Consider the following 15,143-nt stretch of genomic DNA (forward strand, 5'->3'; position numbering starts at 1 on the left):
CTTCTGCAGCCTCCTGGAGTGTATCCTGATATGGATCCTCAACAACAGATTCCAGATGGACTTTCATTCTTGCCGTGAGGGGGGCATGGTTGGTGTAAGAAACCGCGACACGATACGTGGCATGGGACCATTTCTGCAGCATGTAATCTTCGACAACCGACAGGGTCTCTACCGGCAAATACTTTTGATTCACAAGACAAGACAGAGCCAATTCCCTGCTGCTATGCCCCCCCATGGACTCACGGATTCAGGCCGCCATAGCCTCGACGACGGCTGGTGGTAGGTCGTATGAGTTCCCAAGGAGCGAACAGTGCCATCTCTGACACCTGGGTCCGGATCTCTGAGTAGACCCAGCACCAAATTCCAATCTGCGCTACTGAGCGCCGGCCGTTGTTGCAAACAACCAAAAACGATGGATTTGAGGAGAGGACTCTTACCGAGGAGGAAGCTGAGCAGGGCTAACTCGGATATCCTTGCGGAGCAGAAGGGCGAACGCATATCGTTGAGGTCGTTTTCCCTCTCAGCACAAGAGCATCTCAAACCATATGTCCTCGGGTAGATCATCGGACATCCAAAGCATCTGACGCCAGATCCGGAGCCCTTGGGAGCCGGGGCTCTGTAGGATCCTCCGGAAATCTTGCTGCGGAGACTCTGATCGTCGCGCTATGACAGTGTAGGCGGGCTTCCTAAACCCTCTCTGATTGTCATCTTCGGCGATGGCCTAGAGACGCTCCAGTATACGGCGGGAGACCTTGTAGCGCCTCCTTAGCATCTCAGAACCCATAGACCCGATTCTTGGAGCCCCTGGTCGAGCCACCGCTCTAACAGGTGCTCGGGAAGCTCCATTTGAGTGCAAAGCTAGCACACTGGCTGTAAAGACACTGGGCGCATGAAGTCGCTGATGACTGTGGAATCGTACAGAAGTTGAGCCAAAGAAGCTTCCAGATTAGACTTCATACGTGCCAGGTCTGAGTCATCTTCCTGGACAGCCATATCGTGAAAGCGGTGCACCATGAGTCCCAAGTGTGCCGGTCCAAGCAGATCGCGAGGCTCCGAGTCCAACTCGGCGAGAAACTCCAGCAGCTCGGTCTGGCCTGGTTGGGCTGACAGCAGTCCGCAGGCAAAGCGCCACATGACGTTGTAACGACCATCGTACTTGGCTTGAGGAATGAAATCTCTGAGTGCGAGATGCTGAGGACGACGCTGATCGAATCCTGCAATGTACAAGGGAGTGCTATCCGTCCAGCAGCGGACGAAGTAAGTGGCGGCAAAGAACTCCTGGAAGGTCAGATGGATAAAGTAGTATACAAGAGACGCGTCTGGCCTGCGGAGGAAAAAAAGCTCGTTCAGCATGCCGTCGTCCCAGTCGGGAAAATGCGCGTAGAGCGAGTCTCGGTGCTGAGCAAGGAACTCGACCACGTTGTGGAACATAGCCCATTGAAGGCCAGCATCTCCAGCAGCTGCATCTCCTTGCCCATCACCTTCTCAATTTGTGGTCGCACCCGGTACAGCCTGGCCCGACTCTCGTCCATCTTCTTGACTCGAGCCATGTCCTTGCTCCACAGCTTGACCTCGATGGCCTGGTACAGCGCCGTCATCGTCCTCACGTCCATCAACACCTCATCTCCCCAGGTAGAACAAAAGATGTCCAGCTGGATAGGAACTCGAAGCAGATCGGCTATCACTGCATGGCCCTGGATGAAATCGTGGATTTCCCGCCGGTGGCTCTCGTCCTTGACCACTCGAGCAACATAACTATGCACCTCCGGCGAACCAAAGCCAATACTCTCTAGCTTCAAGTCAAAAGCTTGCAACATGAGACAAGTCCGCATAAGGGCATGTCGTTACGATGCTGTTTCTCTGTTCGAAGAGGCCGCGGAATATCTCCACCAGATTCCCACCACGATCCAGTTCCCCAACTACCTCGTCGAAGCCGTCTAGCAAAAGCAAAGTATGTCTGTTCTCCACAAAGACTTGCCTCCAAAGCGCTTAAGCGAGGAGTTTCTTATCCTCGACGGTGGGAAACAACTCGTTCTCGAAGAAATCCTCCACGGTTTCCTGCGCCTTCAACTTGCGTAGAGGAAATCTAAACAATGCGGTCGAACTTCCTGGGCCAGAGCCGGCCATGGTAGAAGTCCGATGTGATTTTCTTGCAGAGCGTTGTCTTTCCAACTCCAGCACGGCCCCGTATGAGCAGCCTCCGAGGCACCTTCCCATCGCGTGGTTGGAACAGACCGGGAAGCTTGACCCCGTCCTGGGCTCTCCCAGGCATGCCGATACCCAGTTGCGCCTTCAAGGGAAGTGATAACTTCTCACCGTGCTGATCCCGACCAGGTGAGTCTTCCCACATACTCAATTTGATGTAGCAGTCTTTGAGATCGAGGCAATTCCCCGAGATCCGCCGGATCTGCAACCGATTGCTCTGGGTATAATAGCGGACGAGCTGAGAGTCAGCATAGTAACCGTGCGCTGTGTAGCAATTCTGTCATGCTGTGGACAGAAGATGGAATGAAAGACTCTGCAGATTCCTCGACTGGTAATAGAAGATCCGGATCAATCTCGGGTTGTACTGCTTTCTCTTCCAGAATTCATACGAATGGCGTCGATAACCCCGGGATGGCAATACAACCCATTGAGGTCGATTCATGGTGTTAGCAACGAGGTTCCTCCACTGAACAAGCTCTGCAAGATCTTCCAGGGCTCGCTTGGAAAATTCTTGACGATGCATCCAACCGACAAACTCCTCAATTCCAGGCCTCAGCTCGTCGTTTGCCATCTACGACTGTTCGATCTCTGAGTACAGCCCACACCAAAAAAGCCCTTTCTCATTGGGAAACTCGGGCAAGATCTCTTTCAATAGCCCAAAAGCCCCTGCCTCGAGAAGCAACCGACAATAGCGCACAGCAGCATACCATTGCCGCGGCTTCTTCAACCCCCTGGATCGTGTCTATCAAGGCTTCTTTAAAGCTCTGGGCATCTTCGTGCAACTGCTTTCCATTCTCAACCAGTGCCATGAAAGCGCCCAACAGCTGAATTACAATCGGTGCTGCATCCACTAGACTCGAAGGTTCTAGCTTGGCGGACCCCCTCCCCCCCCCCTTGCCACAGTTGCCAGAACAGTTATCAACGCCCCAGCATTCCTGCCGAAAGCCTGCCATGGTCCTTCGTTATTGGGTACCCCCTTCAAAGCCTCAGACGCATAGCTCGCAGCCTGCGCTAGACGCGGCTCTGGGCTCTTCTTTAGCTCGTAGAGCTGGTCTGCTAATGGCTTATGTAGCCACTTCCGATCGAGACCAGTAACTTCAATGCCAACCATGGCGTCGAACACGACTCCTATCATACAGACAAGGTGATATGTCTTTTCAGTCTCAGCTCCCTTGGAGGCCAATCCTAGTCGTCTGTGCAGGCGACCGAGGGTCGCTCCAAGATTGTGGCTGTCGGCTGAAAAGACTCCCTTGCGGCCGAGAGCAAGGACAAAGGTCTTCAGCAGGGACTCATCGAGCACATTGCCTTCGGAGGCATTTTCTATAATGGCATTTGAGGACGCAATCATCAAACGTTTGTATTGCTCAGTATCAGTGACCACAGCCAGCTTCGCTGCTTCAACGAGGTAGGTCGATTTCGTTTCATTCTGAAAGGTCTCCACCATGTCTTGTACCAATGCCTTTAAGGCCTGCGATTTCTTCGTATCGAGTTTTGGATCATCTAGTCGGCGAATCAGATCGTCCACGACTGTTGGCCGAGATGGACAATGCAAGGACCCTATGGTGTGTAATATTGTTGGCACGCTTGGTTGTTTTGGCCACGGCTTATAGCTGTCGCCATAGGAAGTTCGGAGCATGAAAATCACTGACTGGGGAGAATTTTAAGCGCCCTCCTTTGGGAATGCATGATGAATTGCCATGCAGGCCACTGTGGGGCGGAGCACAATATCTCAGCTGAGGTAGGTATGTTTTCTTTTCCCTCCAGGACTCATTATGTACGCACGTAATGAATACGTCCACCAATTCCTTTCCGCGAGATCTTTTCGTCCTTGAAATACTCCATTGTCTCTCGTTTCTCTCTCGTTCTCTCTCTCTCTCTCTCTGCAGAGGTAGGTAGGCTGACCAGTCGACCATACATTTGGCACAGCAAGTCAGAGGAGATTCATCGACAGCTACACAATCTGAGCCCAGAAGGCCATCGAGCGGTATACAACGAGTTCCATGGATCAGATAAAGGTCGGTCCTTGTCCGACGGGCGGCACGAGAGGGGCGAACCCTCTCTATTTTTAGATGCAGCTTGCATGAGGCTATTCCCATTTGGCCGAGTGTCAGCTGACCCAGCCCAGCTTCAGCCCCAGCCCCCAGGGCTGATGAGTCACAGCATTGGAGAAATGTATATAAACACACGACCAGCTGGGCCTCTTCTCCTCTGCCCTCGATTCGATCATATCATCGTCCAACCGAAGAAGTCAGCAACTATATTTACCCCACGCCCTTCGTGCTAACAACACTAACTCAAGCGTTCATCTAGGTAGTCTAGACAGACAAACATACAGCTTCTACTACCATTTGCATTGCAATGTCCACGCGTACAATGCTAGGCCTTGCTGCCACTCTGCGCCAAAATGCCAGCTTAGCGCGGACACCTGCACTTAGGGTTGGACCTAATCTAATCCCGGTCCCGGCAGCATCCTTTTCAACTCGCCGGGCATTAATGAACAAGGGCTCGACAACCAAAGATGCGCACAGCAAGGACAAAGAATCTCGATATTGGAAATACGACATTAGCTTCCGGACGCAGATGGAGAAGATCGTCTTCGTTGCTTTCCTGGCTGCAATTGGCTCGACGGCGTGGTATAAGGATCTGAGGGGGTGGTGGAGGGGCATTGAGGATGCTGGGGATGGTGATGTTTGAATTACGCTAGGGCACTATGCACCTATATGAAGCGATGAATAGACATCCATAGACTCTGATGTACGCCCGGGTAGGCAGGTAATCTTCACGGCCCCGGGAAGATACCATTCCATCCGTCTCTCCAACGTAGTCTAGACCTTTCCCATGCATCGGACGCACTCCGTAGGTAGGTAAAGTATGGAGTCATCTTATTTATGTTAGGGCATGATCTACGGCTCTCCACATGCTGATCATCGGGACTCGGAGGCTTCGGAGGCTTAGGCAGCCTTAAGCCGCTGACTAAATGCTGCAGAGATGTGGGTATGAAGTCGTATATCGTAAACACTATACCCCGTCCAATGGGATATAATCAGTTGAGCTCTTTGCAAGCGCGGGGAGTTCCGAGGGTGCGTGCCTGGTGCCAAGAGTGGAACCCCCGATTACCAAATCCCCAGGTTCCCGACGATCACATCGCTTGTATACCTTCTGCCTGGGTGGAGACGCCCCAAGACAACTTGGAACCTTGAAATGCAGTCGTTACATGTTTCGCTGCGGTTTCGGAGACTGACTCACACTGACCTGCACTATATAATGACCTCGACGGGATCGCCCGCCACAGGTTGATTCCAAGACAGTCATCAATCGACTATGCTATCTTCACTTCTTTCTCCCCCAGCATTAGCCGGCATTGCCGTCGTTGCGCTGATACTGCGCTTCATAGTCTTGTTATTCAGAGGTCCTAGTCTTTCTATTCCAGGCCCCATCCTCGCCCGCTTCACGAATGCATGGTATCTATGGCAGATGAGACGAGGCGACTTCCACCATACCAACATCAAACTCCATCAAGTTAACGGCCCTATTGTTCGAATTGCCCCGGAATACTTCAGCATCTCAGACCCTTCCGCCGTCAAAGCCATCTACGGGCACGGCACTAAGTTCACCAAATCCGAGTGGTACGATGCGTGGAACTTCAGCACCGACCCGAACCAGACGAATCTCTTCTCCGAGCGGGTGCCCAAAAGACATGCTGAGAGCCGCAAGAAGGTTGCATCGATGTACGCCATGTCTTCGCTCGTCGCGTATGAGCCGTTTGTAGACAACTGCATCAACGTCTTCAAGCAACGTCTTGATGAATTTGCGGTGCAGGGAAAAGTTATCGATTTCGCGCATTGGTTGCAGTGTTATGCTTTTGATGTTATTGGGGAGATCACCGTACTGCGCTCTTTTCCTTGCTACCCATATATCTAGACCACTCGACTAATGAGACCATAGTTCGGCAGCCGCTTCGGCTTCCTCAACGCAGGCAACGACGTCGGTGGGGTGATGAAGTCCCTCGACGACGGCCTGACAATATCCTCCTACTTCGGTCTATACCCCTGGCTCTACCCATCTTTCTTACGTTTGAGCAAGCTTCTGAATCTGGGCGCGACTTACGCAAACGAATTTAGCTGGCGGCATATCCAGGAGACTAGAGCCACCATGAAGCCTGAAGCATACAGCAACAGCAACGATCAGTCCCGCATGACCATGACAATGAAGCTCGTTCAAGCGCAGATGCAGAACCCGCATAGTATGTCCGACTGGGATGTTCTTTCTACGGCTGGTGCGAATGTGGGTGCAGGAAGTGATACCACGTCGATTAGCCTCAGCGCGACATTATACCATCTCTACCGGCACCCGCAGTGCCTGGCAAAACTGCGCGAGGAGATCAAGGCGTTTAAAGTTGAAGGGAACCCCGCGTTCAAGGATACACAGGCCATGCCCTACCTCCAGGCCGTGCTTAAGGAAGCGCTCCGCGTGCATCCAGGGACCGGATTCCCGATGTTCAGGGTTGTCCCTGAGGGTGGACAAATGCTTGCTGGGCAGTTCTTTCCTGAAGGTGTACGTCCTCACTCTAATCCTTTCTTCCCATCCTTTCATCCTATCTAGCCGTAGACTAACAAGTAAAGCGTAGACCAACGTCGGCATAAACAGCTGGGTCCTGCACTACGACACCAGTATCTACGGCCCCGACGCCTCGGATTTCCGCCCTGAGCGCTGGCTAGACGCAGAAAAGGAGCAGTTGAAAGCCATGGAGCAGAATTACATGCCGTTTGGGATGGGGGTACGAACATGCATCGGGAAAAATATCTCGCTGCTGGAGATAGGCAAGTTGGTGCCTGTGCTGGTGAGGGACTATGATTTTGAGATTCAGACACAGGATGGTAGGGAGTTGGGGACGAAGAACCGGTGGTTTGTCAAGCCGAGGGATTTCTGGGTTAGGGTTAGGAAGAGGGAGATAGTCTAGATGGCGCTAAATTACTGGATTCGACGGTTGGCTTTCCTGCATAAATTGCGAAGCCTACTTCTGTCCTGGTCTCACTGCTTTTACTCTTTGGATACTTAGGTATCACCCCATCCCATGCTACATAAGCCTATGAGCAAAGATTCCCAGGCAGAGTACTAATAACTAAGGCCATCCATGCTCTCACGTCTGTCTTGTATACCTTGCTCGAACTGGAGATGAAGCGTCCGGGCCCATCAGTTCAATGAGTTTCAGTTCAGTCCTGGACTAGGGAAATCGAAGGCTGAATAGTGGGATAAATTGGGAGGACGCTTGAGCGCAATATTCGTACCATACCCTGCTCCTTGATAGGAAAGAATATCCCGTTCGATGCGCTGTTTGGATCTTACTCAACCTCTACGCCGTATTGCTTATGTTCTACGACTTGAGGATCCATGGATAGGTACCATACCAGTATCTCAGACTCGGGCCTAGCCATGCATTCTAGGGGTCAGATCCGTTCATTGCTTTTGTTATGGCGTAGTATCTCTTGTAGGTACCATGCATTCTACCTTAGGTAGGTACATGCACTTATTATACCATACCACTTGGGCACCTGGGCCTGCACGTGCGTGCAGCCCAGTGGTCTTTCCCAATGAAGTAAGTAAGTCATGTGACCTCGAGATTGGCACATTCTTGCTTTTTTCTCCCTCTACTCCGCACCAAGACCACAAATGTCAAGCACAGACTCAACCATCAGCTTTTATCCATTGGACCAGTCGACTGCACTCAGATTCGCGTGATGTTATTGTATCACCGTGACAGATCATCGACAATGTGGAGAGGCAAGGGCGAGGATCTACTCTGCAGATCAGCTTCGCTAACAGAGCTGAAGCTGCTAAGCGTTTGTTTAGCCTCGAGGCTTTCTTAGCCTCGTCGTCGTTCTCTTCGCGCAAATGCTGGCTCGAAACATGCCCCTCTTCTGATCCAACTGGCTGTTTAAAACGACCGATGAAGAGTAAAGACTAATGGCCGAAGTGAACCCACCGTCCCTCTCGCGCGACGATTACACCGTTGGCTGGATATCAGCCCTGGCGATCGAGTCGGCGGCTGCGGCTGAGATATTGGACGCGGAAGAACCCCCGCTTACGGTTCTCCCAGGCGACACCAATGACTACGTGCTCGGTCGCATCGGCCGGCACCATGTTGTCATGGCTTGTATCAACGAAGCTGGAGGATTACCAGCCCATGTGGTCGCAACGCATATGATGAAAAGCTTTCCAAGTGTACGCCATATGCTGATGGTTGGCATTGGAGCGGGCATCCCGAGCGAACAGTATCCTATCCGGCTGGGCGATGTCGTTGTGAGCGAACCCACACGGCGCTCTCCCGGTGTCGTACAGAGCGACCTAGGGAAATGGGAAATGGATGGGTTCAAGGTGATGGGGTCGTTGAATCGACCCGCAGAGAGCCTGGTCCGAGCGACGGGCGCAATGAAGAGAAACCATCTGCGGCAACGAGGCCAACTCTACGCATTGGTCCGGCACTTCGACGCCAATGTCCTCCATCCGGATCAGTGGCAGTACCAGGGACTGGAAAACGATCCCCTGCATCAGCAGGATCCCGAACCGCGTCTGGACAAACAATGCGCGGAGTGTGCCGCGAACTCCGAAGGGTACGCACCGGACCCTCGGGTTCACTACGGTGTGATCGCCTCAGGTGATCAGGTGGTCAAAAGTCGGACGATCAGGGACAAGATCCAGAACGAGCTGGGCGCATGCTGCGTGGAGATGGAGGCGTTTGGCTTGCTGAATCATTTCCCCTGCTTGGTGATTCGGGGTGTATCGGACTACGCAGACGAACATAAGAACGACCGATGGCAACAGTATGCGGCTCTCACGGCGGCGGCATATGGCAAGGAGTTGTTGCTTCAGTTATCGGCTCAGAATGTCCCTACAACCAGTGAGCAATTTGACTCGAGTATGCAGTTTCTACCCATCCTCGAAGGCATATCGGAAGGCTGATGGTTTCGTGACAGTTATACGGAAGATAAACGCCATTCAAAAGGAGCTGCATACATCTAAACAGTTGTACGAAGGTGCTCAGAAGCTATCTCAGACTGGCTTAGCATTCATTGCTAATCTACACCAGGGGTAACCGATATGTTCCAAACATTCCGCAATGATCACGAGGTGGACAGGATTCTCAAGTGGCTTTCTCCTTCCGACCCAGCATACAGCCTCTCGGTGGCAAAAGAGAGAAGGTGCGAGAATACCGGTTCCTGGTTCATCGAATGCGAAGAATTTCAAGATTGGGTGGTCGGCTCCCTCCATACACTGTGCCTCGAGGGTATACCCGGTAGTGGCAAGACAGTCCTGAGTTCAAAAATTCTCGACTATTTACAAAAGCTTCAAACGCTCGATAATGCTGAGGAAAAGATCGTCGCTTTGGGCTTTTTCTTCGATTTCAAGAAGCCAGCGCAGCAAACACTAGATGACTTACTTCGCTCTCTTGTTACGCAGCTTTACATTCACCATTCGCATACTCAGATCGTTCTCAATCTTTTATACAAGTCTTGTAATCGCCAAAAGCCGCAAACAGAGACATTGAGCTCAACTTTCAGAAAGATGCTGGAGCGGGTGGACACTGTACACTTGGTGATTGACGGGCTAGATGAGTGCAAGACGAGATTCGAGTTGTTATCGTTCTTGCAGAGCTTAACGGACTCTCTGCAAGCCAAGGCTCATCTCCTCATAACAACGCGAAGAGAGAAGGATATACAATTGAGCTTGAAGCAGTGGCTGCCAATGAGGAGCATAATACAACTCTGTAAAGAGAGTGTGGATAGCGACATCCAAGAGTATATCTGCTGGCGCCTGCGAGAAGACGTGGGGTTTGGACGATGGCGCGCAGATCACTCTCTGCAAGACAAAATAGTAGCGGATATTATGCGCAAGGCGGATGGAATTTGAGTCATACAGCGTGGTTTGATGTGGACTGTGTACTCACACTAGTTATAGGTTTCGATGGGCCGCTTGTCAAATGGATAGGCTTGCCAGGTGTATGCACCGGAGGGCAATTCAGGAGGTCCTCAATTCCATGCCCGATACACTCGAGGAAACCTACTCGCAGATCCTGATCCAGACCAAAGAACACCGGAGAGACGCTATTCGAATCTTGCAGTTCTTAATGGTCTCCCAGCAGCCGCTCACCGTCCGAGAGTTAGTGGATGCCATTGTCGTCGACCCCAGGAGCGAAACCCCTTTCAACCCAGACTTACGCCTTGAGAACCCAGAAGATGTTGCTGACATATGCCCGAGCCTTGTTTCTGTTGTCACTGAGCCGGACAGAAAGATTGTACAGCTCGCTCATCTGTCGGTCAAAGAGTATCTTCGATCAGACGCAGTTCCAAAACAATTACAGGAAAGCTTCATGGAAACAAACGCCTTGGCCGTCCTCACCGAAGTCTGTTTGACATACCTTTCGCAGATTGACGCAACCATGCTCCTCAATGAGATTGAAGCAAGATTTCCCTTGGCCCGATTTGCAGCGCGAAACTGGATGGGATTCGCTAAAACAGTGGAGCACATGCAGCCCATCCAAGAGAAGATCTTGCAATTATTCCATAATCCTCGACGGTATAAAACGTGGAGAAAGCTTTTCACACCCGACCAATCATGGGCCAATGGTGGTAACGACGAGGATAACAAAGTAACTGCTGTTGGCGGCGCAACCTTTGCCCTCTACGACGCATCGGTAGGGGGCCTCTGGCGGACAGTCGGGAGGCTACTGACTGAAGGTGCATATGTCGATAATCACGGCGGCATATGTGATACTCCTGTTCAAGCAGCGTCCTCTAGGGGTCATGAACCAGTGGTGCAGACGCTGATAAAGTGGGGAGCCAACATCAACCCTCCTGACGGTGGTGTGTATGGGTGTCCGTTACATGCAGCCGTGGCAGAAGGGCATACAGAGGTGGTCAAGCTTCTTGTCAAGGAAGGTGCAGATGTTCGGAGACAAGTCAAGGGGTATGGGAGTGTTTTGCAGCTGGCCTCCGCTACAGGCCATGAAGAACTTATTGAGTTTCTCCTCAAAGGGAGAGCTGATGACAACGATGAAGGAGGCAGATACGGCACAGCTCTCCAGGCAGCTTGCCTAGAGGGCCATGTTCGTGTGGTCGAGCTATTACTGGAACGTGGCGCAGATGTAAACAGACGAGGCGGTATATTTCCAACAACCGTTGAAAGGGCTAGTCGCCGAGGGCACAGGAAGATTCGGGAGCCTAAGGTGGCAGAAAAGATCTCCTATAGTAACACTGCGTTGCAAGCTGCTTGTTACAGGGGCAATGAGAGAATTGTGCAAATTTTACTTGCTCACGGCGCAGATATCAATGCACTCGCTGGCGAATACGGAGCCGCAATGGACGCGGCCTCATCCCAAGGGCATTACAGGATTGTTGTTCTACTGGAAGGCCACGCTTCATATCATCGACCGACGAGTCCCCCGTTAACAGGTCCAGAGTATTCTGTTCCAAAGGGGGCACACTATATGCGATATCCAGACAACGGCCCATATGGGAATGTCGATGTTTCATATCTACCTGGTCCATTGCCCTATAGCCCGTGGAATTCACACATGCCAGACTTGCAGTATGATGATACCTCCGAATCGCAGGAAGAGTTTGAGAGCGATCGACTGGACGGCCTCAGAAGACGTCCATGGGGTAGAGGTACACAACGGCATTTTGAGCATCCCCCTCCCTCTCCTGTGTACAGGAACCAGCCTGCTAAGCCGCATTCCGCAGACGGCGTTACCTCTCCGAGAATAGAGGTCTCATCCGAATTTGGCCCGCCTAATCAATACCAAAATCTAGCTCCACCACCATCTGCAATTCACCCTCCGCCAGCTTACCGTGACATCTCGGACAACACATCGTCCCTATCTACAGCAGCTGGGGCGAACCCTGAATCTGCTACCTCGTTAAAATCTCTGTCCAAACCTCAGGCCTCCCCAACAACCACAGCTAAATTTTCTAGTCCTACCGAACGCCACACTCAGAAGACGGACAGTCCAAAAACCGCGGCTTGCTTGCCACCAAGATCCTCATTGGTAGATCTGAGCGCTTCGTCTCCATCTCTATCGCGCTCTAAATCTGTCAGTCCGGCAAGCCTAGGGTCCGAACCACAACCTGCTAGATCAAAGCCCGACGAAAGCTCCAAGAAATTCAAGGCGACAAGCACAAAGTCTGTGACGAAGAGATCGAACTCTAAGCCCGAATCCAAGCAGCGGGTCAAGGGCTCGGGCGGCTCCACATCTGCATCGAAGTCGACCCGAACTGCATCAACCACAAGGAAAAGAAGGGCGGCGAGAAGTACCAGCGCACAGATGAGTTGCTGTGTGGTTGCGTGACTGTCACCTCTACACATTCGGCTTTTTGTGGAGGCAGCTTCATCGCACTTCCATCATGTCGGGTGGAAGGTTTTGTTCCCTTTCTCAGACAGAACTTCAGTGGCAGGGCTTGAATACATCGACAACCTTGAATACTTGGTCAAGTTTGTCGGCCAGTAAAGTCAGAACTGGGGTCGCTGTCTGCAGGTCCATTTCCTTCTACGGCACCTTTCCCGCCCCCTACGTGGAAGATATACCGCTCTATTATGTGCGAATGGATCAAGCGTTAGTAGCTACGCCGAGAGAGAACAGTTGTTGGTATCCAGTCAACTGGGCGTGTGGCAGGAGCGGACCCTTTCCTGCATTTCATCCGATCTTGTCCTACGCCTCGGTAAGATACCTTTATATACTATTGATCCTGTTCAATGCACCGACCAGTCTTTGGAGATTTTCTCCAGCTCTAAGCACCCAAGTTCTCGGGCCAAGACCCGCGCAGGGGCTCGGCACTACTTTCCACTGTTGGAGAAGGACCTCACTGGAGCCAAGCTGCGGGCCAATGCCGCGCATGCATGGCCCCGGCACTTGGAAGAATGGCATGATCCGCGGGGCCTGGACCCTGATAGAGATTGGCGAGATATCTGGGGTTGCGGGGTAAATCCACTCGGTGGGTATGCAGCGATCATTGTGGGGATAAAAGCAGTAGCACAGCCTCCCCAAGGCTGTCTTGCCCCACCACCAGCTTTGCCCTGTCTTTGCCCTGTCCTAGGTCTGCCTTGGGGTTGTTTCAGAGTCAGCATGGGTTTCAGTCTGCATGCCAACAACAGCAATGATCCGCCCGAGGTTCGGAACTGGCGGATCCATCTCATCACCACGATCGTGAGCATGGGTGCCATTGCCAGTAAGCATCCTTCGCCTTGATTACTGTTTACTGCCTTAGACTGACGGGGGCAATAATGTAGTGGGCTACGATACCAGTGTCATAGGCGGCACCATGGCCCTTGATTCCTTCCGTCGCCACTTTGGCCTGATCCATGCGTCTGAAACCGAGACAGATACATTGGAAGGAAACATCGTATCGACTTTCCAGGCGGGCTGCTTCTTCGGATCTCTTCTTACATTCCCTTTGGGAGAGAGGTTCGGACGACGTAATGCGATAATCATGGCTGTTTGTGTGTTTTGCGTTGGTGGAAGTTTGATGGTGGGCAACTTATCCAGTCACAACGCGAGGAATACTTACTGACTATGACAAGACTGCCTCGTCAGGAAAGCTCGGTCTGATCTACGCCGGTCGCGCCATTGCAGGCTTTGGTATTGGTTCCGTGTCTCTTCAGGTTCCAGTCTATATTGCTGAGATGGTATGTAGCCTCTTGTGCTGGGTTTTCCAAGATGAAACTCATAAACGTAGGCACCGGCATCCATTCGCGGCCGACTCGTCGGTATCTTCGAGATTTGTTCGCAGGGCGGCGGCATGCTCGGCTTCTGGATCAACTACGCCATCAACCGCACCGTTTCCTCGTCACGGATGGCCCAGTGGCAGATCCCACTGGGCTTGCAGCTTCTTCCCGGCGGCCTACTTTTAGCCGGTATTTTTTTCTGCCCCGAGTCGCCGCGATGGTACGCAAAGAAAGACCGCTGGGACGATGCAGAGAAAAGTCTTGTCTGGGCGCGAAAGCTACCCGCGCACCATCCTTTCATCCAAGGCGAATTGCAGCAGATCCGAGAACAGCTACAATATGATGTTGTTCCGACTGGCAGGAAATATGACCCGTGGTTTTACGTGCAGCGACTGTGGCAGCGCGGAACAAGAAACCGGATTGGCATTGGGCTCTTGCTGATGGCTTTTCAGAATCTGACGGGTGTAAACATCATCACATAGTATGCACTCTCCCCTCTGATGCTATGCAGACAGCTGATAGAAGACAAGCTACTCCCCGCGCATCTTCGAGACCCTTGGTATAAACAGCACCGACACGAAACTTTTCGCAACGGGCTTCTACGGCATCGCCAAAACCCTAGGCATGGTAATCTTCAGCGTCTGGCTCGTCGAAAAAGTCGGCCGCCGCAGCGGTCTCATCTACGGCGCCTTTATCGGCAGTCTCCCAATGTGGTATATCGGCGGATACGTCTTTGAGCGCGATCCTTCAGGCACCTCCGCCCGAGGCGACACAGTGCAAGACGCCTGGGGGTACATCGCCATGGTCTGCGTATATCTCTACGGACTCATCTACTGCGCAACATGGCAGGGCATCACCTGGGTCATCTGCTCGGAGATCTTCCCCATCGATATCCGAATGCTCTGTGTGGCCATAACGACAGCGGACCAATGGCTGTGGTCGTTTATCATCAGCCGCACGACGCCGTACATGATTACGGACCTGGGGTACGGGACGTACTTCTTCTTTGCATCGCTGATGATTGGCATGGGGTTCTGGGCCTGGTTCTTTATTCCGGAGACCAAGGGGAAGACGCTGGAGGAGATGGATGCGTTGTTTGGGGCGCCGAGCGGGGTTGGTGGGATGGGGGATAGTAAGGGGGAGGAACTCGGGGATCTTGGCAAGGGGAGGGAGGTTGTTCATGCGGAGAGGGTTTGACGACATCCCGACACCTAAACGGG

The 15,143-nt window shown here is 52.3% G+C and overlaps 6 protein-coding genes across 6 annotated transcripts; all 6 read left to right on the forward strand.

Moving 5' to 3' along the window:
* The first annotated feature begins 1,005 nt into the window (after window positions 1-1,005).
* Window positions 1,006-2,220, forward strand: BDW74DRAFT_147199 (uncharacterized protein). Its single transcript, XM_073723505.1, has one exon. It carries the CDS (start codon window positions 1,189-1,191, stop codon window positions 1,753-1,755), a length of 567 nt encoding a protein of 188 aa, XP_073587012.1. The 5' UTR covers window positions 1,006-1,188; the 3' UTR covers window positions 1,756-2,220.
* Window positions 2,221-4,563: 2,343 nt separating this feature from the next.
* BDW74DRAFT_174976 (uncharacterized protein) lies at window positions 4,564-4,899 on the forward strand (the record flags this gene model as incomplete). Its single annotated transcript, XM_073728175.1, has 1 exon — window positions 4,564-4,899. The coding sequence occupies one exon, from the start codon at window positions 4,564-4,566 to the stop codon at window positions 4,897-4,899; it is 336 nt and encodes a 111-aa protein (XP_073587013.1).
* Window positions 4,900-5,199: 300 nt separating this feature from the next.
* Window positions 5,200-7,381, forward strand: BDW74DRAFT_99249 (cytochrome P450). The gene is made up of 3 exons (XM_073734250.1): window positions 5,200-6,090; window positions 6,151-6,759; window positions 6,833-7,381. Exons 1-3 carry the CDS (start codon window positions 5,527-5,529, stop codon window positions 7,163-7,165), a joined length of 1,506 nt encoding a protein of 501 aa, XP_073587014.1. The 5' UTR covers window positions 5,200-5,526; the 3' UTR covers window positions 7,166-7,381.
* A 788-nt stretch (window positions 7,382-8,169) lies between these two features.
* On the forward strand, window positions 8,170-10,113 carry BDW74DRAFT_174978 (nucleoside phosphorylase domain-containing protein; the record flags this gene model as incomplete). The annotated part of the gene is made up of 3 exons (XM_073728176.1): window positions 8,170-9,121; window positions 9,180-9,239; window positions 9,293-10,113. The coding sequence occupies 3 exons, from the start codon at window positions 8,170-8,172 to the stop codon at window positions 10,111-10,113; spliced, it is 1,833 nt and encodes a 610-aa protein (XP_073587015.1).
* Window positions 10,114-10,240: 127 nt separating this feature from the next.
* BDW74DRAFT_174979 (ankyrin repeat-containing domain protein) lies at window positions 10,241-12,550 on the forward strand (the record flags this gene model as incomplete). Its single annotated transcript, XM_073728177.1, has 1 exon — window positions 10,241-12,550. The coding sequence occupies one exon, from the start codon at window positions 10,241-10,243 to the stop codon at window positions 12,548-12,550; it is 2,310 nt and encodes a 769-aa protein (XP_073587016.1).
* A 774-nt stretch (window positions 12,551-13,324) lies between these two features.
* BDW74DRAFT_166065 (sugar porter family MFS transporter) lies at window positions 13,325-15,120 on the forward strand (the record flags this gene model as incomplete). The annotated part of the gene is made up of 5 exons (XM_073726495.1): window positions 13,325-13,427; window positions 13,489-13,727; window positions 13,780-13,884; window positions 13,935-14,404; window positions 14,454-15,120. The coding sequence occupies 5 exons, from the start codon at window positions 13,325-13,327 to the stop codon at window positions 15,118-15,120; spliced, it is 1,584 nt and encodes a 527-aa protein (XP_073587017.1).
* Window positions 15,121-15,143: the final 23 nt, after the last annotated feature.

Source organism: Aspergillus multicolor, assembly GCF_047715735.1.
Source record: "Aspergillus multicolor strain CBS 133.54 unplaced genomic scaffold BDW74scaffold_4, whole genome shotgun sequence".
Taxonomy (NCBI): domain Eukaryota; kingdom Fungi; phylum Ascomycota; class Eurotiomycetes; order Eurotiales; family Aspergillaceae; genus Aspergillus; species Aspergillus multicolor.

Excerpts from the sequence above, each read along its gene's own strand:
- BDW74DRAFT_147199 (XM_073723505.1), top strand. The coding sequence starts at position 1,189 with ATGCTGAGGACGACGCTGATCGAATCCTGCAATGTACAAGGGAGTGCT.
- BDW74DRAFT_99249 (XM_073734250.1), top strand. The coding sequence starts at position 5,527 with ATGCTATCTTCACTTCTTTCTCCCCCAGCATTAGCCGGCATTGCCGTC. Across the intron at positions 6,091-6,150 it reads ATGTTATTGGGGAGATCACC|TTCGGCAGCCGCTTCGGCTT; the intron begins GTACTGCGCTCT and ends ATGAGACCATAG. Across the intron at positions 6,760-6,832 it reads GGCAGTTCTTTCCTGAAGGT|ACCAACGTCGGCATAAACAG; the intron begins GTACGTCCTCAC and ends AGTAAAGCGTAG.